We start from the raw sequence: 26,207 nt of genomic DNA on the forward strand, positions 1-26,207 counted from the left end.
TCCAGCTGCCTCACACCCCTGCTTGCCCCTGCCCCCACCTAGGAGAGAGAGCTGCCTGAGATGCTAAGACGTTTAGAGGCACTGAGTCTGCCAGGAGGAGCTGGGGTGGGGGGCCAGGCCCTGGTTATTCTTTCTCCTCCTCACCTCCACCCGACAGCCCAAATGTGCTGCCCGTCTAGCTGTCCCCCATACAGGGGAAAATACTGTTTATGCTGAAAACCCAGAAAAGTGTGTCTTTGCTGGACATGGATTGGGGGAATGAGAAGGCCCCGCTTTCTGTAATATCAGAGAAGGAAGTTCAAACTCTAGGTTTTCAAGGTTCTTTGTGGTCTTTGAAGCTGAAAAGATATCCAGAAGGAAGCAACCTTTAACATGTCCCATCCGATAAGATGGGGTGTGGTAACTGAAGTCAGCCTCCTGACCCCCATTCTGCATCCCATCCCAGGAGCTCCGGACACAAACACGCAAAATAAATCAAGGGAAAGGAGAAAAATCTTCCATAGGCTCCTTTGCTTCACACTCCCTGCTCAGAGTGAACAGGATCCAGATGTGTCTCCTCCCACAGGCAGATGTTTTCTGACATGCGCACAGGCTCGGGAAGCCGGCCCCAAAGTTGGGAAGGCTGCCCCACCCCAGGGGCTTGCTCAGAGCCCCACAAGGCTGGTCCCCTGCTCTGGACATGAGCCATAACCCCAGGTCCAGGCTAAGGCCTCGAGGGCAGCAGAAGGGAGAAGTCACTCTTCCATGACAGGCAGGTCTGAGGGCCTTCTCCCTGCTAACTGGAAACTCCGCCCCCTCACACCATTGCTCCCACAGTGACCCTGACTCTCCCTGGACCACGGAAACCTCCTGGACAATGACTGCAGAGCTGGTGACAGGAGCCGCAGGTGAGGAGGAAGTCTGACTTATCGTCCTAAAGTTCCTTCCTCAGCCTGAGTGACTTTCCCATCAACTGCCTCAGAAAACACAGCCAGGCTGTAGGTGAGGCGGGGGCCAAAACAACTAGTAGGGTGCCTTGAAGGTCTGTAGTTCCTGGGGAGGCCAGGTGAACAAGGCTCCAGGTCCCCAGCTTTAAGCTCAGCAGCTCTGCTCTTCTTTGGGTTCATAACCAGCTGTCTCATAAGAAACCATCTGAAGAAAGGGCCTCACTTACTTAAATAAAAGTATGAAGACACTGGTGTAGTGTAAAGCTCTCACCTTACAGATGAGAAAACTGTGGCCTGGAGAGGGTTGTGCCTTGTCTGAGCGCACAGCCAGCGTGTGGGAGGGCCAGGCCAGGGCCTGTCGCTGAGGACCACAGGCCTGTCTGACCATGCTCCAAGCCCAAGGGGCCCACCAAATTTGACTACTGCTTGGTGGCAAATCTGTGCAGGAGAGCAGAACAAGACCTCATGCCAATAGAAGAGGAGAGGACAGTCCTTGGATGGTAGACCTCCAAACCCAACAGGTGCCTGCTGAGAACTCCGTGTATCTTCCACTTTGCAAGGCTGGGCTGGGACAGGAAAGGGTCCAAGAGCCCTTACCTCGGCAGTGAGACCCCTCGTCTGAGCCATCCATGCAGTCCTGGACCCCGTTGCATAGGCGGGACATGGAAACACAGAGCTCAGTGCCCAGGCAATTGTGCTCGTTGGGCTGACATCGCTGGACCTTGCTCTGTGGACCTGGGACAGATGGAATGGTTAGCCTGACCAAGCTGGTTATAGTGGCCATCTGTTCACTGTGGGGAGGGGGGAAAACTGAGGCTGAGATTTCAGACATAGGCATTTCTGCCTCTCAGGAGGCCTTGGTGCTGGTTAGACCCTTCCACCTAGAGCTTTTCTAAATCATTCCCACAAGTAACCACACATCTAGGTGGAGGGGAACACTAGGGGAACATCTAGGTGGAGGGGAACACTAGGCACTAAAGAGTCCACTCCCCAATTGCCCCACACCTGTGGGCCCCAATGCCTCAATATTCTATGGCCATGGCAGAGAAACTCAAACGATGAGGAACACCTCCTTCCCAATCTCCCAGAACTGGACTGTCCAGTACTCAGACACCAGTATTTTTGGCTATCGAGCACTTGAAGTGTGGCTAGTTCAAACTGTAAGTATAAAATACATATCAGATTTTGAAGGCTTAGTACAAAAATATAAAGAATGCAAAAGATCTCATTAATAATTTTTATATTGATTATATATTGAAATTATAATTTTGTATAATTGGGTTAAATATTAAAATTTATTTGACCTCTTTCTTTTTATCTCTTTCATTGTGGTAAAAATATACATACCAAAATGTAGGCGATCTCACTAGTTTCTACAGGTACAATTCAGTAACACTGATTACATTCAAGTTGTGCCACCATTCATGCTATCCTTTTCCAAATCATTCCACCATCATTAACATAAACTCAATGTCTTTTTAAATGTGGCTACTAGGATATCTTTGAATTACACATGTGCCTCACATTATATTTCTACTGGGCAGTGCTGTTCTAGATTTCCAGCCCCAGAGCAGCCTGCCCTGAAGGATTCGGGAAGGGTTGCAGATCGTGGTAAATTGGTGATATCTGTGGTACTTCCTTTGTCGCAGAGGGTAGATTGAGGGGGGCCGGGTGGCACTCCTCAGGGAATCCTAAGGAGCACACATGGGCCAGGATGCCAGCAGAGCCTGTAAGCTGGGAACAGACCACTGCCCGATGGCAGCCTCCATACCTGGATGGTGTGTGTAAAGGAGATAGTGCCTGTGTGTGAGCGTCCACGTGCACAAGTGAAGGATTGGTGTGTGTCCGTGTGATAGAGTGGACAATTGTCTCTATGTGCGCTGGTGCTTCTGGCCTCAGGATGGGAATTTCCGTGTCTTTTTGTGAGCGAGTCTCGGTTTGTGACAGTTCCTATGCCCACGTGCGTGTCCAGGGCAAGTTGTGTTTCTGCACCCGTGCTTGAGAACGCTGACTGTGTTTCTGTGAGAATGTCTGTGTGCCAGTGTCTGTGTGCCTGTGCGCAGCTGTGGGAGCATCAGTGCCCAGGTGGGCGCCTATGCATGAATGTGAGGGGCCCAGTAGTGTGTATGAATGTGAACAGTGTGGGGATGTGTATAAGGTGGGGGTTGCACAAAGCAACGGAAGAATGAACAAAAAGAGCCACATATGGCCCCTCTGCATGGCTTTCTTACCCTAACACCAAGCATTGGGGTCAGAAATGAGGGGGTGAAGGTGGTTTCAACAAGAAGAGGCTCCATCCAGATCGAACCTCCGTCACACAGCTGCACTCACAGAATACCTCTGACCCCTGTCCCTCCAGGGCAGGGTGTGGGGGTGAGACTGAGAGAACTGGTGGCTTCCCTTCCGGCCCTAAAATTACCCTGATAACTATGGGTGGGTGTGGGGGGCGAGGGCAGGGGATGGGCCTGGAACAGGATAAAGCCCAGGAGAGAGAACAGAGACAGACCTATGCATTCAGGGCTCGCCCAGACCCAGGCCCAGATTAGCCACACTGAGCTGAAGGTGGAGACCCCAGGACTCTGGGGACCCGCCAGCAAGTCCTCCACCCCCCATTGGCAGGGTAAGGTTGGGCGGGACCATTCTCCCAGTTTAAACAGCTGCCTCTGATTACACCACTTACTGGGGACAGGGGAAGGCGGGGGTGGTGAACTCTATGCGCAGGGGCGGGGCTTTGGGTACAGAGGCTGAGCCAGAGCCTGTGGCCTTTGGCCTGGGAATCTGAGGGTGGGAAGGAGATCTGGCAAGACCCAGGGGCACTCATCAAGGGTCAGTCAGAGAAGAAGAGGGGAGAGCCAGATAGAAGGGAGGCCGGGCCATCTCCTGCCAATAAAGTTGTCCACCCAGAAGGCAGTCTCTGGCAGGCTTGGGAGTGGCTGCCAAGGGGGTAGCTGGGGTGGGGGTGGGGGGATGTGCGACTTCCGAGCACACCAGGCACCTTGACGGGCAGTTTGAAGAGGGAGGAGAGGACAGTTTTAGCCATGTCATGGACAAACACAAGCACAGAGCAAGGTCCATACCAGGCTAACCATCCTCAACCCAAACAGCTGCCCAAGGCCAAAAGGAAAAGGTTTAATAAGTCCAAGTTTGGGGGAAGGGATCTAGGACAGTACTTACATATCTCAGGGGCCTCATCTGAGCCATCTGGGCAGTCCTTCTCACCGTCACACCGCCAGCCCTTTGAGATACAGGTGATCTGGTCTCTGCAGGCAAACTGCTTGGGGCTGCAGGTCTTGGGGACTAGGGACAAGAAAGAAAACGGTTTTGGAGAATGAAGGATGAAGGCCAACTCCATGGCTCTAAAGCTCCCGAGGGCTCCCTTCCTTCCCCAGCATCAGTCTGGGCCAGAGTCTATGTGCCTGGAGAGGAATGGTGGGTGGTTGTGGGTGGCTCCTGAACACTGTACCCATGGTAGGGGGAAGGGGAGGCTCCAGGGACCACATTTTACTGCCCCCTGCCCAAGGCCCCAGGCTGCCTATCCAGATGCCTTTCCCCCAGGCCTCACGGTCAAAGCTCTTGCTTCTCTTGGTCACATTGGCACACCCCCCTCACTTTGCTGATTTACAGTGATGGTGAAGGGAGAGGCATGTAGGCCTCTGACATGTTTTCTCTGTATCTTTCTCTTCCTCACACTAGAAGCCCAGAGCTGGTCTTTTCAACTTCTCTGCACCTCTGTCCCCTGGGATGCTCCTGGTCCCTTGAACCATCACCCCACTCATCTCTACCCCCAAAACCAGCAGGCCCCCAGCAGGCCCTGTGTGTGAGGAGGTACTCTTGGCACAGCGGTGGCTTGGGGATGGTATCAGAAGAGGTACAGGAGGGCAAGGTTGGGGTGGGGCTGGGCAGGGCACAGAGCCCTGCTTCCACCTCTCCTTTCTGAAGAGACAGTCTCCGTTGCTGGTTACATGTCAGGGAGGACTTTCAGTAGATGTTCTCGGAGGCACAGGGCTCATAAGGATGGCTTGGGATGATAGAAGTGGAGAGCAAAGTAACTCCTGGGAAGTTACTGTATCTTCCCTACCACCTCCCCCTGCTCCTGCCCCATTCTCCAAGGAAGAATTGGGAATGGAAACAGCTAAGTCTTACTGTGGACTTAGTATGTGCCAGGCACTGTGGTACATCAGTTCTTTCCATGTGTCATCTTATTTAATCCTCTCCACGAAAGGACAAAATAGGTACTACTTACTAATACCCTTATTTCACAGATGAGGAAACAGTCTAGACAGGGTGAGTGACTTGCCCAGGACCATACAGCTGGCATGTGACAAAACCAGAACTCAAACACAGTTCATTGACTCCAAGCTCCTAACCAGTGCCCCATCCCACTGAGAGATACTCGGGAGATGTCCCCCCACTTCACTGTCACCTAGGGCTGAGTTCCCTACCTCCTAGCCCTTCATGGCCTTTTCCTCAGCCTGTGTCAACAAGGTTTCTATTCAGTTGGCATGCACTGAAGGCTAGCTCTGTGCCAGGCACTGCACTAGGCACTGGGGGTGCCAAGGAGGAGCGAGAGCCCCCTCAGCTCCTTAGGAGCTCAGGGTCCCCTGGGAAGGCAGCTGTACATATCGTCTTGAATGCAAGGCAGAGTGAGCCCAGGGCCAGGGCAGTGGTATAAGTAAAGTGTGTTGGAGCTCTGAGCAGGGAGGGGCAGAGTCTGTGGGGGGCCACACAGAGACGTCCTCCCTCCCTAACCTCCATCTCTGGCAGAGGGGCCAGCACTCAGGCCCCTGGCCAGGACGAGCCAAGTTCAGGAAACACATCAAGGATGGCCTGGCCAGGCCCCCCCCCGCCCCCCGGAGTTCTCCTTTTCTACCCCCCACCCTGAGCCGGGAATAAAGGCCCCTTGAGGAGGTGGATAATGCTGAGTTCATTGCCCCACTGGGCCAGCTGTGAGGTCTTCCCGGGAAACAACCCGCCAGCCTAGTTAGCATGCCGGAGAACTGTCCTATTCCCCTGGCCAGCCAGGCCGGCTGAAGGGTGGGCGGGGGGGGGGGGGGCCTGGAATGGGACTGAGGCAGATGGGATGTTTGGAGCCTAGACATGGGCCTCCACGCCACCCCTAGGTGTCGTACTTCTTCCCACCGCACTTCTTCCCTCTCCCACTTGGGGATTAGTCCATCCCTGCCCCCCCCCCCCCCCCCCGCCCCAAGAAAGGGCAGAACTCACAGCCAGGGCCTGAGGTCACTGGTTGGTCAGTCTAACCTCCCCTCCATTCCACATCCCAGCCACAGTTCCCCCTTCTTTGGCCCTCACTTAGTCCCCCAGCTGTCCCCCACCCCCATTTTTGGCCTGAACTCGACAGAGGAAACAGCAGCTGGCAAACTCCGAAAGCTGGAATGAGCAAGATTCACAAACCAGATGTGCTCTTTTGGGAGAGAGAAGGGAGTTGGGGGTGGGGAAGTAAAAGGAAGAGGAGTGCTCAGCGCCGCCCCCTCTCCCCGACCCACAGGGCATCACCTCAGGTCCAGGGCAGAGGGGCTGGGGAGGGGGGCACATCTCCCAAGGCCCAGGCAGCACAAGGATCCGGGAGAGATATGTGAAAGAACTTCCTTCCTGTCAGGGATGGTGGAGAAAGCCCCTGGAATCTCGAGTTAGAAGACTTAGGCCTGTCTTTGATTTCCTTCAGGGGGAGAGGGGAGGAAAGAAACAAATAACCTACTTTGGGGCAGTCTACACAGCCAAGGGAAGCCAAGCTCTGAGCTGGGAGGGAGCTGCTGTGGGGGTGGGGTCGGAAAATTGTAATCTGTTAAGAGCCAGCCACCAACCCCACTCCCCTCAGCTGAACCTTCCGCTTCTGAACCCAGCATCCAGAAAAACCTAACCTTTGCGCCCTGCAGTTTAGATGAGGGAACAACACAGCCCTAAGTTCGGGAGCACCTAACGACCTCCCCTGTCTCCCATCCCTCATGAGTGCTGGGGCTTCCTAACGGTGTGAGCTTTTTAAAGCTGCCACTACACCGATCATAAGCACTTTGCATATATTAACTATTTCAGATCCTTACACCCCTGTGAGGTGGGAACCATTACAATCCCTATGTTGCAGATGCGGAAACTGAGGCACAGAGAGATTAGTAACTGAGCAGTGGTTTCCTCAGTGGCTATGATGATGGAGCCAGATTCTGTCATTGGAGAAGGGGGGGAAGGGATGGTAAGGGTGGTAGTGGCCTTCAGTGCTCCTCAGAGAGGGGAGGGCATGAAGAAGACAGAGGGGGACAAAAACAGGCAGAAGAAGGATGAGATAGGAGGCAGAGGAAGGAGGAGAGGAGTAGAGAAGGAGGAGAGTGAGCAAGGTTGCAGGGAGAATACCAGGACACAGGGGCCGTCTGTTCTCAGCTTTGCCTGGAGATGAATGTGACCGCCATGCTAACTCTGGCTAACACTCCTGCCCCGCCCCCCCAAAAACGCCGGCGCCCAGCCCAGCCATGGCCCCCAGGGCCACCAAGCTGGAGCCAGCACAGGAGGTGTAGGTTGGGTGTGCATCCAGACACAACACAGAACCCACTGCCCTGCTTGAGACTTGGCTGTCATCCTCTGTCCCATTCTGGGGCCTTGGGGGAAGGAAAGGAGGCTGGAGGAGGCCTGGATAGAGAAGAGAGGGCAACAGGAAAGTACATGCTGTTGAAGTCTTCTTCGGAGGAAGGTGACCCATCAGTCAATACTCCCAGTTGATAGTGAAGGAGAGGAAGAGAGGCAAGACCTCCAATGGTACTTCCTGAAGGACAAGGAGACTCTGAGACTTGGAAAAGTGTGATAGAGACCCTCAAGACCTTTTTCAAGAGTAGACCCGGCAGAGGGAGAGATAGGCTGTGTATGTGAGGGGATGTTTTCTAAGAGGAACCACATGATGTATCTAAGGGGACAGAGGAGTCAGGGGGTCACCAGAGGGTGGGGGACAGAGCCTGCAGGAATCTGAACTTTCAAACACATGGGAGTGGGGCAGCAAGGGCTTCCCGGACCCAAACCTGGAGCTTTTTGCTTTATTTTATGTATTTTGGGTGTTACCCTGTGGCTCCTTCCCGCAGCTCAGTGAGGCTCAGACACATTTTTGTCATTCCTGAGTCTGGGCCTCTGCTTTGCGGCCTGGACAGAGGGATAGACAGGGTGGCTTGGACCGCCGGGGGGTGGAGAAAGGTCCCCCCTTCTATCCTGAGTCAATATTGACTCAGCAGGACATTAGCCTGACCCGTGACCTTCCCACCATCTTTTTCTTTCCCCACAAATAAAATCCAGACCCTCCAAATGCTTCCAGAAGTCAGCATATATCTCACCAGACATTTATAAGTGCCAACCCCCTCACATACACATGCGCGCGTGCGCACGCACACACACACACACAGCCTATGCTTGCCAGAGGTAAAAGCTCTAAGCTCTTGACTCATTCCCCACATCTTTCTCCATCTAGTTCTCAGGCTCCTGGTCATAAGGAAGTTCCTCTAGAAGTCTAACCTCCTTCCTTCTTTCTGAAAAAACCTCCCTCCCCCATTTAACTTAGCCCACAAAGGGTATCAAATTCCCTTCTTCCAGAAACATTCCCTCCTAAACCCATATCCAGAATCAGTATGGGGGCTGGGGGTGGGGGGAAAGGAACTTGGGAGGAAAGTAGAGAGGAAGCTTTCACTGCTGAACTTGATGCTCTGAGCTTGGCCTGGGAGAGGAAATACAACGCCAAAATGGAGAGGTAGGAGGTAGGGAGCAAGTGAGAAAGTCCAGATAAGACCCCAGTTCCTTGGTAGCTTTTGGGATACCAGGAGGCCTGAATGGAGGTAGCTAGAGACAGGCAGAGATGAATAAGGCAAGCAACAGAGACCAAGGGAGTCTGGGCACGTAGGATGAGCAATAAGAGAGATGAGCCAAGAGGGTGCGACAGAGAGGTTCTGAAAGGCAGAGACAACATAGCCAATGACAGGCAGACAGAGAGAGGCAAAAAAGCCAGGAAGGGGTCTCAGCCCAGAGGTTGCCAAGACGATAACACAGTTGCCCTGGGATGAATCCAGAGAGTGAAAACTCCCCTAAGACTCATATACCTAGCATATACCCCAGGCTGAGGAGGCAAAATCCCTGGCCTAGGAGTGTCTGACCCAGAGGAGACTCAGAATAGGGACCATAGGGGTGGGAGAGAGGGAGGAAGGGAGGAGGGCTGGAGCCCCTCGGCCTAGGAGGGACTCTCATCTCCCTGCAGAAGTCAGAGAGATGACTGCCCCCTCCATCTTTCTCAGGGTGGCCTTACACTGGGACCTGGGGCCACTGCTCCGGAAGCACTCCAGAGCCAACTGCTTCCTTCTCCAAACAATGCAGGATCCTGCTAACCCAGCTGAAATCTGGGACAGAACACGATGGGGGAGCAGGTTCCCTGAATGCTCATACCCGGTTGAGGATCTCTGCACAGCCCCACTCAACTCCACCCGAGGGTAGTGAGCCCCACATCCAGAGATGGAGAGTTTGAGGGTGTGCGAGAGGACCTTGAGAAGATAACACCGAAGGGGGATAAGCCCTAGGCCTGGGGGCTCTGAAGTGCAAAGGCTGACACTACAGCATGAGGGAAGAGAGTTAGACTTGAAGGAAGGGCTTCCCCAAGGTAAGGAAGGTGCTTTGAAGAATGGGGGATTTGGCTCTAGCCAGGGTCCTGGCTGACATCCTTAGGAGCCACAGTGATGGAGGAGTGGTTGAGGGCAAAAAAAATATGGAGAAAATGGAGGGAGGAAGAGCAGGACTGGAAGAAAAGAAAAATTGTGGAGCAGTCTCAAACATCAAAATATCCCTTCAATCCCAAAATTAACAACCTATACATCCCTGCTTTGGAAAACGAGGCTGAAGGGGGATGTTCAAGGATTTGGGTCTGGTCAAGGGAAAAAGGGGCTTGGGACATCTCTCGGGGAGCCAGAAGGCTAACACCCTAGCCTCCAAACTCACTTCAACTGTACACCTTGCCTGATCACTGGTAATAAACCTGCTCAAGGGGGTTTTGGAGACAGGTAGGGAGAAAGGGTGGAAGCCGACCTTCTTCCCTATGTCTGGCTGCCTAAGCTCAGCCGGGCCCTCAATACTCTCTCTTCCCACTCCCCACCCCATCTCTTTCTCATCTTCTTCAGTAACAATTGCACTCAATTTTGTCTACTAGTGGGGAGTGGCATTGCTCCCCAGAGAGAAAGGGGTTCCAGGGGGTAGGTTCAGACCCAGAAGATAAGGCCAAAGCAAGGTGGGGAAGGCCTCCAGGACTGCTCCTATGGGGGGAAGGCAGCCAGACCTGTGACAGAAGGAGGAAGGAAGGTTAGACACTAGGTCAGGTAACCTGGGGTCAAGAGGTTTTCTTCTGTAGAAAGCAAAGGAGAAAGTTCAGTCTCTGTAGGCCTGAGGCATGAGGGCAGGAGTATGGATAAGGGGATCCTCTAGGCTACTCCTGGATAGAGTTGGACTGTGGTATAACCCACTGCTGTCAGTCGATTCCGACTCATAGCGACCCTACAGGACAGAGTAGAACAGCCCCATAGAGTTTCCAAGGAGCGCCTGGCGGATTCGAACTGCCGACCTCTGGGTTAGCAGCCATAGCACTTAACCATTACGCCACCAGGGTTTCCGACTGTGGTATGGTTCTGAGCAATTCTGAGATTCCCATCCCCCAGAGTGAGGTGGAACTGATTTTTCATATTTCCATTTCCAAGATGAGGCTATTAGTGGGTATCTGGGAAGAAGTCCTCTCCTAGGACTTTGGATAGAGTTCAGTCTGAGCAGGGAATACAGAGGGGGGCTGGGCAGGGACTTTAAGGAAGGGTAGGGTCGCTATGAGTTGGAATCGACTCGATGGCAGTGGGTTTTTTTTTTTTTTAGGGAGACAGTAAGGAGAACATGTCCAGTCTCCCTCTTCTAATATCCACCAGCCAACTTGGTGTGACAAATATACCCGCTTTAGAGCCCTGTTGCTATGAGTTGGAATCGACTTGATGGCAACAGGTCTGGTTTTGGATTCAGAGCCCTGGGAGTGAAGCTACCTAGGGCCCTTCCTGGCTGGGCCAGGGACCTTTTTGTGCTTTCCACAGAGACTCCCTTGCTTCGGCCCAACTCCATCCACCCTCCGTAACAGGACTTCTGATGTGTCTGTCTCTCTTTCTTAAAAAAAAAAAAAAAAAAATGTTTTTTCCACCCATTCCCAGACACTCCTGCACCCAAATCCCTTTACCTCAGTTTGTCCCTGTGGGGTGCCACAGGGCTGTGAACAAGAGAAAAGAACAGGCATGAAGGAGGGAGTCCTGAGTAGGGGCTGGCACTCGTCTGCAGGGTATTCAGGGCACAGCCTCTTCCCTTCTCTTGGGCACATAATTGAGGTAGATGGGGTGGGGGGGAGCAGACAGACAGTCCCCAAGATGGCATAATTGAGGGCCACTGAATATACCCTTCTTTCTTTGCACAGCTGCTTCCTGGCCCCAGGAACTGATGAAAATTGGGGGGAGGGGAGGAGAGGGAGAGATAATCTGGTTTTAGAGAAAAACTTTCCCAATCCCAACCTGGCAAAATTTAAAAGATGGAGGAGGGGGTGAGTGGGGGAAAGAAGGGCTGTTTCTAGTTACAGGCAGATACTGGGCCCAGTTTCATCCCTGGATGAGGGGGCTAAGATGCCAGGAAGGGATGTGAGTCCATCCTTTCTCAAATCAGGGGCCCAGCCCAGCCCCATGGTCCCAGCTGAAAGCTTGGGCAAGACTTGAACCAGTGACTCACAAGTAAGAGAAAAAAACAGCTGGCAGAAAAAGGGGAGGGGTAACTCCCTTTTCCCTAAGGAACACAGTTCTAGCTTAAGCCTAACTCTCTGTACTATACAAAGTGTGTGTGTATGGGAGGCAGAGAAGTAAATAAACACATTTACCAAAGGACAGGGAATTAGAGGGTGGGGGATAGCCGTAAACCCCACCCAATCTCCAACTCTCCTTCTAGTGCAAACTGTGATCAAGCAGAAGTCAGGAAGAAAGCAGCCTTGCAACATCACCACCCCCCCCACCCCCCGGCATTCCAGGCCATTCTCTAGTCCCCTTCCCCAATGATGACATCTGACTTTTTTTTTTTTTTTTCCATCTCAACGCTCCCAGGAATTATTAAAGAAAATTCAGTCACATAGCATCGCCTGCCCCCCCACTCCGCCCCCCAACACAGCCCTACCCAGGCTACTGACAGAGGCCCTGAGAGGGGGAAGTGCTGAATCCAGAACCCAGGAGGGTAGGTAGCCCGTTGGATCCTGGACCCAGGCCTCCATGCCTGGGCTCTGGGGCCCAGATTCCACACCCAAGCAGGGGGCCTTCCCCGTGGTCCTCCCTCTCCCCACCCACAGCTTTCCTGGGCCTGCTAGCCCTCTGCCCAGCGGGACGCCCCTGGCCCAGATCCCCGGTGAGCTTCAGAGGCCACTGCAGAAGGTCCCCCGCCCCCTTTTGCTGCCGTATATCGCAAATCCGAATTCCTCCACAATTCAAATGGGGGGGGGGGTGTATGAAGGAGAGGTGGAGGCCCTCCCCGACCAGAGATAGAAAGAGAAGGCCTCTCGATCCCAGGATCAGAAAGGGGGAGCCCTCTTCTCCCTATCCAGGCCTATGGCCTTTGTCTGGCCTGGGGGGTCCTGGAAGCATCATTTGCCTAGGGCCCCCATCCCCCAAATCAGACCCCCATCGGTGTCCCCAGTGGGGCCGCTGCTGTGTCAGCTGGACTGGGATAACAAAAGGCACCCCCTCCCGCGTCTCCCTTCCCCATCCGTACGCAGGAACGGGGGCTGGGGAGGGGGTGTCCCCAGGGGTCCCGGGGGCCGCGGAATCTCACTCACCGTCGATAGCCGCCGTGACCAGAGCTGAGAGCAGGGGCAGCAGCAGCAGCCACGGCGGGGTCAGCATGGTGCGGGCTGATGTAGGCAGCAGCCCCCTCCCCTCCGGTCCTGCTACTTCTCGCCTTCGCCCCCCCATTTGGGGGGTCCCCCTTTTTCCTCCTTTCCCCCCCTCCTCTATTCTTATTCTTTCCTTCGGCCAAGCTCACCAGGGGTGTGGGTGAAGAGGCAGAGTTCGGAGCCCCTTAGAGAGGGCCTGCTGACGGGGGTGCGCCCAGTGCCCCCAAATCCAAACCCTTCACCCACTGCTTTTCTCCTCGCTCCTCTCTCCCCCTCCCCGGGCAAGCTCACAGCCCCATCTGAGAGCCGCCTCCGGCTGCAAAAATGCACAATTGGGAGGAGGCGGGGGTGGGGTGGGGGGCGTGGACCGGGTAGGGGAGCCTTTGGAAGGGGTCTGATGGAGCTCTGGGGGCTCCCCTCGTTTCCGCCTCCTCAGTGCACTGGCCGGGAGCTCGAACCGCTGTTCCCCGGCCTGAGGTGCAGCGAGGGGGGGGCCAAGGGGGAGAGGGAGGGGACGTGGAGAAGAGGGAGGGAGGGACGGGGCGGGGAAAGAAAAGGGGGGGGGAAAGAGCTACGCGGCAATCCGGTTAGTGCGCATGCGCGGGTTTGGCGAGCTGCCCTGGGGTGGGGGCTCCGTAGGAGCAGCAAGACTTGGAACTCTGAGAAGCGGACGGAGCGTAGGGGTCCCGGGGCCAGCTAGCCGGCTTGGGGTCCACAGCGCCCTCTCTCCTAACAGAGCGCGCCCCTGCGGAGAGCTGGACGGGCGGAGGGGGGATTGGGCAGTGGGCGAAGAGAATGGCTTGTCTTTGAAACTCGGTGTCGTGCCCTAGGATTTCAGGCTCCCTCTTGGGGGGTCCAATATCCCGTGGTCTGGGGCGAGGCCGGATTTCCTGGGGGAACCCGGCCTGTGCCTTCTCAGCTTGGGGTGGGGGTAGGGGTGGGGGTGGGGGTGGGGTGGGGGTGGGGGTGGGGGTTGGGGCCTCCAATCCTCGGGGAAGGTACGGGGACAGACTGAGCTTTGATTTGGAGACTTTCTAAACCGGTGACTGGGATTGGGGCCTGCAGCGGAGGGGGCGGGGTGGGGGAGGGGCCGCCCCCACTCGCTCCCGGGTTTGGAGTAAACAGGGACACCCGCGGGGACACGCCAGAGCTTGTCCATTCACCTAGGGCTCCGGGATGGAGCCCACCTCAAGTCCCGCTCCGCCTTGCTTGCCTGGCACCGGGCGCCGGAGGGGCAGGCCCTGGTTTGGAGGGAGGTGAGTCACTAGCGGGTGGGGTTGAGGAAGGGCCACCCCCCCTTGCCCCAAGATATGGGGGCTCGTTTATTTTTTTGTTTTTATACCTTTGGGCTGGGTTCTCACCAAATCGGGGTTTTAGATTCTGAGCAGCAGAAATTTGGAGTAAGATGAAGAACTCTGGACCTCCAATTCCAGGCCTCGGGGTGCCTGCTGAGGGCTGGACCTTTGTCCCCGGCCCTGATCCCTTACGGGAATGCTACTTTGAGTCCAGAAGGCGCCAGGCGGTTCCCAGAGCCCGGCGAATGTGCTTCTGGCCACCGCCCCCTTCTGGGCGATGTTTAAAGCTGTGGTGTCTGACTTTCTGGGTGTCTGGAAGTCAGGGTTCAGGGACCTAGGGCAGGCGACTTGGACTGCCAGAAACTGACTTTAGAGATAAGGGACATTGGACCACCCATCTTCCTAAAATTCTAGTCAAGGAAGGGCCCCAAACCCCCACTCCAATCTGCCCCTGGCTGAAAAGTGAGCATCGTGGAGGACTTGGCTGTTAATGACAATGGGAGGGAGTGAGAATCTCGACTTTTCCCCCAAGCCTGCGCTGCTTCTGGCTTGCTTGGCTTGGCCATCCTCACCCGTCTTTAGTCACCTAGGCTAGAAGCCTCAAAATTATTGCCAACTTCTCAGGGCCTTTCTTACATCCAATTGTGCAAGCCTATGTTCAAGGCCTGTCATTTTTCCCTTTGAAATCTATCTATGATTTCCTCCATTTCCACTTCCAGACAAAGTTTTTCTGGGTCGAGGTGGGGTCTTACCTATCCTTTTATCCAGCCCTCATGGCCCAACGCTGTGCCAGGCACACGGCAGGGACTAACTAAATGTTATTAATGAATACCTGCTAGGTTCCTTCCTCTGCCAGGGCCCCTACCAATATTGTCATCCAAGTGAAATTAGGTTAAAATAGGCTTCAGGCAGCTTTGAAAGTAAAAAGATATCTGGAGTGACCATAGGTAGCCCCAGGGGGGCTGTGAGAGGGCAGTCTCATTCCCCCTCCCCTCTGTCAGTCTTCCTAAAATTCTGCTTTCCTGTCTCTCTTCCTTGTTGGTAAACTTCTGCTGGGTATCTGTAGACAACTAAACCAAATGTGAACTTTTCTCCCAGACAGTCATGGCCTAAAACCTGGCCTTGGCCAGCCTGTAAGACTTTTCACTTTTTACCTCCCAACGTACCCCAACTGCCATCTCCTGAATGTGAATGTGTATTCATTTTTATGAACTTTATGTTGTGAAAAAGAATGCATGCTTCACTATTCACAAAAGGTGGAAACAACCTAAATGTCCATCCAGAGATAGATGAATGAATAAACAAAATGTGCTGTATATATATACAATGGAATACTACTCAGCTATAAAGGGAAATAAAATCTTGACACATATTACAACTTGGATGAACTTTGAAAATGTACTGAGTGAAATATATCAGTCACAGAAGAACAAATATTGTATGGTCCCACTTATATGAAGCAGGCAAATATATAGAGACCAAAGTTTGTTGGTGGTTACCAGGGGTGGGAGTAAAGATTGGAGGTGGATCCATTTCTTAGGGGACACTGAGTTTCTGTTCATGGCAGTGGAGTAATTTGGAAAAGGATAGTGGTGATGGTCATACAGCATAATGAACAAAATCAATGTCACTGAATTGTACATGTAAAAATTGTTGAATTGCCAAATGTTTTGTTATATATTTTTTTACCACAATTTAAAGATATAATACATGCTTAGTGGTTAGAACAACCCAGAGCATAGAAGGGTACAAGGTGAAGAGTAAACTTGCTGCTTTCCACATTACCATTCTTGAGCCCCACCCTCAGAGTAACCACTACTAACAGTTCCCTGGGTATCCTTCCAGGAGTTTTTAAATATATATATATATATAAATGAATATCCTTAAAATAATACAAATGAACTCATACAATATATACTGTTCTGTAACTTGCTTTTTCAACAAACTTATCTTGGTCCCTTTACACATAGTATGTATATGTCTTTCATACTATTTATATCTGCTATTTGGAATCTGGAAACCCTGGTGGCATAGTGGTTAAAATGCTATGGCTGCTAACCTAAAGGTCGGCAGTTCAAATCCACCAGGTGCTCCTTGGAAACTCTATGGGGCAGTTCTACTCTCTCCTGTAGGGTCACTATGAGTTAGAATCGACTTGATGGCAACGAGTTTGGTTTTTTTTTTTTTTAATTTGGAATCTGCTTACTTGGGTACCCCAATCTATTGAGATTGGTTGGCATTTGGGTAATTTCCAGTATGTGAAGTGCTGAGGTGTCTCTGTGAGATGAGAGAATGCATATTTCTACCTGAGCCTTTAATTATACTGTTTCCCCAGCTTCCCCTCAGAAAAGCTCTCTTGTTATTCTCGCTCTGCCCATCTATTGTTTTTCAAACTTGCTCTCAAGACAGCCTGAGTACTCAGAGTTTAGCACTTAATTATGTGTGTCCTATATCCACCACCAAACTATAAACTTCTTGAGGACAGGGACCATGTCTTTACTTCTTGGTTTCCATTCAGTGTTAGGAGTTCTTGACTGATCCGTGGGGAGCCTGTCAAGAGTGTTAGAACTAGGGGCACCTGCCCTGGTAGAGGAGACAGCCATTAATAACTATTGTCGAATAGGGTATGACTGGAAACCCTGGTGGTGTAGTGGTTAAGTGCTACGGCTGCTAACCAAGAGGTCGGCAGTTTGAATCCATCAGGTGCTTCTAGGAAACTCTATGGGGCAGTTCTACTCTGTCCTATAGGGTCACCGTGAGTCAGAATCGACTCAACGGCAGTGGGTGGTGGGTAGGGTATGACTGTAAGCATTTTGCTTCCTCATATTTTCCTATAGCACTCATCTTTCAATTCCTCTCTGCCTTAGTTTCTTCTCTTTCTCCCCACTTCTATTCTTAAGAAACTTTTCCTTTTATCTTCAAACCCTTGGGTTAGATTATACAGAAAATAATGGCATATCAGAGAAGAATTCTCTGCAATCCATAATCAGGATACCTAGAATGGTGGCAGTGGGCAAAGAAGTTGATGTGGGAAGAGGATATCTCCTTTTTTTTGGATCCTTCAGCAAATTTTTCAGCAAATTATTAAACATCCCCCTTTCTTCATTGAGGAAACCCTGGGTTGGTAGTAGTTAAGAGCTTGGCTGCTAAGCAAAAGGTCAGCAGTTCAAATTCACTAGCTGCTCCTTGGAACCTTATGGGGCAGTTCTACTCTGCCCTGGAGGGTCGCTGTGAGTTGGAATCCACTGGATGGCAATGGGCTTGGTTTTTTTTTTGTTGTTGTTTTTTTCTTCTTCATTGAGTGTAACATTGCCTGGGATGGGGCATTAATAGGGCAGCTCTGGGAGTGTCAGGCCAGACTGTCACCACCTAGTGGTCAGTTAGAGAAGTGTGATTAGGAAGGCGTATCTCTGAAGGATCTGGTAGAAGGTGGGGAGAGAAAAGAGAATGAAGATTTATTGAATGGTTACCATGTGCCAGGCCCATATAATAGATTTTACATGGAAACCCTGGTGGCATAGTGGTTAAGAGCTATGGCTGCTAACCGAAAGGTCGGCAGTTCGAATCCACCAGACGCTCCTTGGAAACTCTGTGAGGCAGTTCTACTCTGTCCTACGGGGTCGCTATGAGTAGGAAGCGACTCAGCAGCAATAGGTTAGTATGGGTGAGTTAGCTCACTGAAGTCTCAAAGCCACCTTGTGACATAGGTGTTATTTCCAGTTCGTAGATAAGGAAATAGAAGTTCAGAGAGATTAAGGAATCTGCCCCAAATCACAGTGCAGATTTGAGCCCAGGTTTCATTCATTTAAGAAACATTTATTAGGTACCCCGGATGTGCCAGGAGGCACTAGGGATATGAGATGGAAACACAGTCTCAGCCTTCAAGAAGCTTACAGGATAGTGGGGTTACTCTATAAAAAAAGGTGATTGACAATTACACTAAGTGCCCTAATGTCTATGTTAAAGGCATGCATGAGACCCATGGGAATCAGGGAAGCACACCTATTCCAGATAAGGGGATCAGGGCAGAGCATGGCAGATGATGCCGGGGTAAAGGTTGAAAGGGAGGAAGGAAATAAAAAAGGAGGAAGGAAACAGCAAGTGAAAACAGAAGGAAAGGGTGTTTTAAGCAGGAGGGCAGGCAAAGATACGGAAGCATGAGGAAGCTTAAAACATTTGAGGAACTGCAAATATGGTATGGCTGAAGTTTAACATACTTATTGGAGAGGATGATGGATGAAGTGTCAGGGACCCTAATCACAAAGGGCCTTGTGTGCTAAACTAAGGACTTATCATTTTTTTCTAGAAGTAGTGGGGAGCCAGGTGAGAAATCGATGTCTTTAAAAATTCTTGCATCAGTGATAGAGTTGGAGAGGAAGAGAAGGATTCTATAGACACTAAGGAGGGTAGGATCAGGTATACCATTTGGTTTTTCATTTGTGCCTAGAGCGGAGTGACAGAGAAAGGTTTAAAACTTTGGCTCACATTAGAATGTTCTCAGAGTTCTCAAACTTTGGCTGCACCTTAGAGTCACCTGGGGAGCTTTTAAAAATCCCAGTGCTTGATTAGGTAGTAGATAAGAACTACTTTAGGTGAAGGGAAGGATAATACTCAATACACGGAAGGTCGGCTCAACTGGACTGGACCAAGAGCAAAGAAGTTTCCGGGATAAACTGAATGCTTTGAAGGTCAGCAGAACAAGGGCGGGGGTTTGGGGACTATGGCTTAAGGGGACTTCTAAGTCAATTGGCAAAATAATACTATTATGAAAACATTCTGCATCCCACTTTGAAGTGTGGCATCTGGGGTCTTAAATGCTAACAAGTGGCCATCTAAGATGCATCAATTGGTCTCAACCCACCTGGATCAAAGGAGAATGAAGAACACCAAGGTCACATGATAACTATGAGCCCAAGAGACAGAAAGGGCCACATGAACTAGAGACTTACATTATCCTGAGACCAGAAGAACTAGATGGTGTCCGGCCACAACCGATGACTGCCCTGACAGGGAACACAACAGAGAACCCCTGAGGGAGCAGGAGAACGGTGGGATGCAGACCTCAAATTCTCATAAAAAGACCAGACTTAATGGTCTGACTGAGACTAGAGGAATCCAGGCCGTCATGGTCCCCAAACCTTCTGTTGGCCCAGGACAGGAACCATTCCTGAAGACAACTCATCAGACATGGAAGGGGATGGACAATGGGTAGGAGAGAGATGCTGATGAAGAGTGAGCTACTTGTATCAGGTGGACACTTGAGACTGTGTTGGCATCTCCTGTCTGGAGGGGAGATAGGAGAGTAGAGAGGGTTAGAAACTGGCAAAACAGTCACAAAAGGAGAGACTGGAAGGAGGGAGCGGGCTGACTCATTAGGGGAAGAGTAAGTGGGAGTATGTAGTAAGGTGTATATAAATTTATATGTGAGAGACTGACTTGATTTGTAAACTTTCACTCAAAGCACAATAAAAATTATATTAAAAAAAAAATCCCAGTGCTGGAGAACTTATACTAGTTGACTTTAAGACTTGTAAGCTACAGTAAGCAGGACTGTGTGGTACTGGCATAAGAATTCACAGATCCCTGGAACAGAATAGAGAACTAGAAATAGACTCACACTTAAAGGTCATTTGATTTTGACAAAGGAGTCAAAGTAATACAATGGGGAAATGCATGCCTTTTCAACAAATGGCTTTAGGACAACTGGATATCCATATGGGGGAAAAAATGAATGTTTTCTCATACCTCATACCATACCTGAATTTAATTCAAGATGGATCATAGACCTAAACCATAAAAACTAAAATCATAAAGCTTTTAGATGAAAACAAAGACTATCTTTATATCTTTATGACTTAGAGGTAGCCAAAACCATCCTAAGTTATAGAAAGCAATAACCATAAAAGAAAAAAACTAATAAAACATCAAAATTAAAAACTTTTGCGCAAACTCAAAAGGTTAGATACGAAGCTTAGGGAACAGTGAGTTTATGCCATTGAGGGAGGAAAAATTTGGAAAAAGGATGAGAATGGTTGTACAACTTGAACCATATGACCAATGTCACTGAATTGTACTTGTAGAAATTGTTAAATTGGTATGTGTTTTGCTGTGTATATTTTCAACTATAATAAAAAAATAAAAACTTTTGCTCATCAAAAGATGTAATTCCATGTCCATTCAATGGGAAAGGACTAGTATCTTCAACAAATGGTGCTAAGACAACTGGATTTTCACATGCAAAGGAATGAAGTTGGACTCCTACCTCACACTATGTATGAAAATTAACTCAAAATGGATCAATGACCTAAATATAAGAGCTAAAACCATAAAACTCTTAGAAGAAAACATAGGGTGAATCTTCATGACCTGGGGATGCCCAAGTCCCTGTGGTCTCTGGAGCAATGTCTAACTGGAAGAGCCTGAGAAGGGTTCTTAGTTGGGCAGGTAATGGAGTTAGATGGTACGAAGCCTGAAAATATGAGCTGATGTCACTGAGGACAGCATTTGGGAAGTCCCCCTCAACCCCTTCTCCTTTTGCCACTTTGTGGCACCCCCCACCCTCTACCCTTTCCCACTCTGATAATCAGGCCATGACTAGCAGAAGCACAGCCAGGCCCAGTGGGCAGCCCGAGGCCAGCAAAATATGCCAGTTCGAATTAGTCCTGCTGGGGGAATCTGCAGTGGGGAAGTATAGCCTGGTGTTATGTTTTGTCAAAGGGCAGTTCCTAGAGTATCAGGAGAGTACCTTCCTCACCCAGTCCATTTGTCTAGATGACACAACAGTCAAGTTTGAAATCTGGGACACAGCTGAGGGGGGAGCCATACCACAGCTTGGCCCCCATGTACTATGGGGGTATTCAAGCTGCAATTGTGGTTTATGACATTACTAACGACGAAAATTTTGCCCGAGCCAAGACATGGGTGAAGGAACTACAATGACAGGCTAGTTATAACACTATTAATCCCTCGGCAGGAAACAAACCTGACCTGGCCAGCAAGCCCAAGGTGGAGTATGAAGAGGCCCAGGCGTATGCAGGTGACAACAGCTTATTGTTTACGGAGACTTCAGCCTAGACAGCTGTGAATATGAATGATCCCTTCCTGGCAATCACTAAGAAGTTGCCAAAGAGTGAACCGCAGAATCTGGGGGAGGGGGGTACAATAGGCCGAAGCTGGGGTATGGATCTCCATGAGCAGTCCCAGCAGAACAAGAGCCAGTGTTGTAGCAACTGAGGGGGTGGCTAGCAGCAAACAAGTATGGAGCTAGCACGAGAGCTAAGAAATAACCTCCATCCCTACCCCTCAGCACACAGCCCCTATGGCAACAGCACCCTGAGCCCTGGCTCCCAAGGGCTGACTCCTGACAGCTCCGTCATGGCACTTTTTAATGCTTCAGCAACCAACACCAGGCAGCTGTTGCCACTGGCCTCTTACCCATACTTTGGGGCTTGGGGGTCAGATCCCCCTGGGACTTACCTTCTACAACAAACCTTCTTCACTTTGTATTATAGGTGCAAGACAGTGACCTACTTATCTTTCCTTCTCTTCCTCAGCATTCCTCCCCATTTTTTCAGAAAACACTTTCGTCTCTTGCCCCTTCCCTCTGTCTGCTCTTGGTCAATCCCTGTTGTCGACCACCTTTTTCTCCTTCCCCCAGGATGGAGAAGGTGGTGAACCCAGGAACTGAGGAAGGAGTTTTCCAGTTCAGTCACATTAAGGGCCCTGGGGGAGAATAAGGCTCACAGCGGGAGGGAGTAAGGAAACATTTTGTTTTTATTTGTTTGGAGTTTCTCCTGTTTGAAAACACTGCAGTATCCATGAGTCGGCCTTGTGGAGGGTGTTTCTAGCAAGAGATGAGAATGGGAAGGCAAGCTCTCTGGCACTAGGTGGGAGTGGTGTTGAGTTAGCCAAATGGGCGGAGGCGGAGAAAGAGGTGTAGTGTCTGCGGTGGCTCTCCATCTCCCCAAGGCCTGTTTCCCTTCACCCAGGCTCTTAGGTAGCTTCTTCCCTGTCGTGGGGATTGGAGTCCAGAGTCCTCCAAAGAATCTTCACTGGTTGCCTGCATCTTTGGCTCTGCTGCAGTCTGATTGGAGGAAGGACTAGTTTCTGATACCCATCCTCTGATTTATACATATGCATTTTTTTCTCTGGCCTTTAAATGGGCCCTAGTCACCATATCCCCCTGCAGTTTGCACTTTAATTGATGGTATTTCAGTTGGAATACTTGTTTTATGGGGGTTTTATTGACTCACCTACTCTCCTACCTTCTTTTTAATTAAATGGAATCCGAGTATATATGAAGCTTGGGGAGGGGCTGGAGAGAACACTACTCAAGCCCAGTCTTCACTGCTAGCTTCCTCCAACTCTGATTCTTAACCTATATTCTAGCCAGCCTAGTTCTTAAGTGGAGGTTTGCCTTCCCTGTAGAATTAACGAGTAACTGAGGAGTAGACTCCGGATAGCATAGGCCAGGGTTAGAGAGTGTGAGGAGGGGCCAGGTAAGAGGGAGGAGTTTTCTCTCTTTTTCCAGGGTTCGCTTTTAATCTGATATGCATTACCATGTCTTTTCTACTCCACGTAAATAGGTGTGATCTTTATGCCCACTGTACAGTCTGTTCTATCCCCCACTTTACATCAGGCCCTGTTCTTTTCTCTTTTGTAATGTCTTCAGTTTGGTTCCTCCATCCCTATCTCCATTCCTACCTCTTATGCATCCTTGTACCACTAGAGGCTAGTACTACAGAGGCCGGCTTGTGGCCCCTTTATGTCATACCCCCTGTGCCTGTGGACAGGGAATAACTAGCACTGAAAGGTACTTCACAACTGTCTCACACCACCAGAGGGCTTTTGTCCTTTCTAAATCTCTAGCTTCTCTTCATAGCCCTCATCAGGTGTTTTTAGAATATCTGTGGGAAGCCATCAATGCAAGAGAGAACTCTAGGCTCCTTGTTTTTCCAGCCTAGAATTTTGGGAAGATTTGGGGAAGAGAGATAGGAGTGCCACAGTGACCAAGGATTGGGCCTTTTGCCCTGGCAGACTGCCTTCTGTCCCAGAGCAGCTGAGAAATCCATGAAGCTGAGATTTTGAAGAACCAGCTTAGGTTCTTCCACTTAGGCCTCAATTCCCCCTCCTTTTCCAGGGGCAGCCTTAGTTCCCATGGCCCTAAAACATGTATTTCCCCAGCACCCACTAACCCCCCCCAAAGCACCCAGTGCATCCTTTTTACAAGTGGAGGAACTAGAACGGCTCTCCAAGTTTCTTAGAAATGAAGTTGAAGTTCTTTCTCTGAGCACCTTTCCCCATGGAGCAGGAGTGAAGATGTTTCATGGCCTTGGAGCTGGGAAACCACTTCCCCTGGCTTCTTCATCCCTCTCCTCTGCCTACCCCCTCCACCCTTAGGAAAAGGATTGGCCTTAGCTTCTGGGCCTGTCTGCTGCCTTCCCTCTACTTCCTACAAGCTCTGCTTTCCTTTGAGCTCTGTGGGCTTGGGGATCTTGGGTTTTTATTTCTCAGTTCTTCATTTTTTCTTCTGATCAGTTTTTTTTTGTTAACCAGGGCTATCTTTTTTTTTCCTTCTTCTTCTAAGAAAGCATTTGCCTTTTTTTCCCCTTTGTCCCTCTCCCAACATAACAATTGTGGTAACAGAATGCAAGTGCTGATTTACTGATGTATTTAATATAAGTAAAAAAAGGGGGGGGGGACTTCATGATCTTCGTTTGGCAATGGATTCTTAGATACGACCCCAAAACTATGAGTAACAAAAGAAAACATAGATAAATTGGGCTTCATCAAAATTAAAAAACTTTGTGCATCAAAGGACACTATCAAGAAGGTGAAAAGATAACCTGCAGAATGTTAGAAAATATTTGCAAATCATATATCTGATAAGGGATTAACATTTAGTTTATTTACAGAGCTCGTACAGCTCAATAATAAAAGGACAAACAGTGCAATTAAAAAATGGGCAAAGTTCACACGAACAGATATATGCACACCCATGTTTATTGCAGCTCTGTTTACAATAGCAAAAAGCTGGAAGCAACGAAGGTGTCCATCCACGGATGAATGGGTAAATAAATTGTGGTATATTCACACAATGGAATACTACGCATAGATAAAGAACAGTGACGAATCTGTGAAACATTTCATAACATGGAGGAACCTGGAAGGCATTATGCTGAGCGAAATTAGTCAGAGGCAAAAGGACAAATATTGTATAAGACCACTATTATAAGATCTTGAGAAATAGTATAAACTGAGAAGAATACATACTTTTGTGGTTACGAGGGGGGGAGGGAGGGAGGGTGGGAGAGGGTTATTTACTGATTAGTTAGTAGATAAGAACTACTTTAGGTGAAGGGAAGGACAATACTCAATACACAGAAGGTCAGCTCAAATGGACTGGACCAAAAGCAAAGAAGTTTCCAGGATAAACTGAATGCTTTGAAGGTCAGCAGAACAAGGGGCGGGGGTTTGGGGACTATGGCTTAAGGGGACTTCTAAGTCAATTGGCAAAATAATACTATTATGAAAACATTCTGCATCCCACTTTGAAGTGTGGCATCTGGGGTCTTAAATGCTAACAAGCGGCCATCTAAGATGCATCAATTGGTCTCAACCCACCTGGATCAAAGGAGAATGAAGAACACCAAGGTCACACGATAACTATGAGCCCAAGAGACAGAAAGGGCCACATGAACTAGAGACTTACGTCATCCTGAGACCAGAAGAACTAGATGGTGTCCGGCCACAACCGATGACTGCCCTGACAGGGAACACAACAGAGAACCCCTGAGGGAGCAGGAGAACGGTGGGATGCAGACCTCAAATTCTCATAAAAAGACCAGACTTAATGGTCTGACTGAAACTAGAGGAATCCAGGCCGTCATGGTCCCCAAACCTTCTGTTGGCCCAGGACAGGAACCATTCCTGAAGACAACTCATCAGACATGGAAGGGGATGGACAATGGGTAGGAGAGAGATGCTGATGAAGAGTGAGCTACTTGTATCAGGTGGACACTTGAGACTGTGTTGGCATCTCCTGTCTGGAGGGGAGATAGGAGGGTAGAGAGGGTTAGAAACTGGCAAAATTGTCACGAAAGGAGAGACTGGAAGGGCTGACTCATTAGGGGAAGAGTAAATGGGAGTATGGAGTAAGGTGTACATAAGTTTATATGTGAGAGACTGACTTGATTTGTAAACGTTCACTTAAAGCTCAATAAAAATTATTAAAAAAAAAAAAATGGGCAAAGGCTAAAGAATCCACCAGAAAACTACTTGCTTTAGGCTGGGTTCTCTAGAAAAGCAAAACCAGTAAAGCCTATGAATATATAGAGAGAGATTTATATCAAGGAAACAGCTCACATGATTGTAGGGGTTGGAACATCCCAAATCCTTTAATCGGCATAGAAGGCTTTTCCCAATTCACAGAGCTGCACAAGCTGGTGAACCTCAGATGAGCAGGTGAAAGAGCAGGACTCCAGCTCACAGGCTGTGACAGTTGAGGAATCTCCAAGGTTGGCAGGCAAGACTGCAAAGTTTCTCCTGATTCACGTAGCTGCAGGGCCTGCCAAACCCAAGATAAGTAGGTTGGGGAGCCGGATTCTTGCTCTCAGGCTGTGAAGATCAGTGAATTCCAAGAGGGACAGGTAAACTGCTAGTTCAAGTCCCAAGAACCAGAGGTCAGACAGGAGACAGCTGCTGGATCCAGAACAAGCCAACAACCTTTGCAAGGCAGCATGAAGGAAGGAGGCAGGAGAAGGTAGAGAGATGAAGCCTGAGGGTGTAGTAAGCTGCCACAGGTGCCCCCTGCCGGTACCACTCAGCAGATTCCATCACGGGGGTGATCGCATATCAAATTTCAACAGGCAACATAAAACTGCCAATACACAAGTTGACACACGCAATCTTAACCATCCCACTACTGAAACCTATAGAAGATTTCAGCAAAGTATCGGGATACAAGATAAACATACAAAAATCAGCTGGATTCCTCTATACCTACAGAGACCATCGAAGAGGAAATCTCCAAATCAGTAACATTTACAATAGCCCCCAACAAGATTCAATACTTAG

The 26,207-nt window shown here is 49.9% G+C and overlaps 1 protein-coding gene and 1 pseudogene across 2 annotated transcripts in view; one reads left to right on the plus strand and one right to left on the minus strand.

The window, feature by feature from the left end:
* The window catches only part of LRP1 (LDL receptor related protein 1), an 83,988-nt gene extending 70,702 nt beyond the window's left edge, over window positions 1–13,286 (minus strand). The window contains exons 1-3 of one of the 2 annotated variants that reach the window (XM_064284018.1): window positions 12,781–13,286; window positions 4,101–4,223; window positions 1,524–1,661 (exon numbers count right to left, since the gene is read on the minus strand). In XM_064284018.1, the coding sequence (XP_064140088.1) occupies window positions 1,524–1,661; window positions 4,101–4,223; window positions 12,781–12,916 (397 nt within the window). In that variant the 5' untranslated portion in view covers window positions 12,917–13,286. The remainder of the gene's footprint in view (window positions 1–1,523; window positions 1,662–4,100; window positions 4,224–12,780) is intronic. The other variant, XM_064284017.1, reaches the window with a different exon arrangement.
* A 548-nt stretch (window positions 13,287–13,834) lies between these two features.
* LOC135231197 (ras-related protein Rab-5B-like) lies at window positions 13,835–23,680 on the plus strand (annotated as a pseudogene).
* Window positions 23,681–26,207: the final 2,527 nt, after the last annotated feature.

The sequence above is a fragment of the Loxodonta africana genome, chromosome 4, assembly GCF_030014295.1.
Source record: "Loxodonta africana isolate mLoxAfr1 chromosome 4, mLoxAfr1.hap2, whole genome shotgun sequence".
Classification (NCBI taxonomy): Eukaryota; Metazoa; Chordata; class Mammalia; order Proboscidea; family Elephantidae; genus Loxodonta; species Loxodonta africana.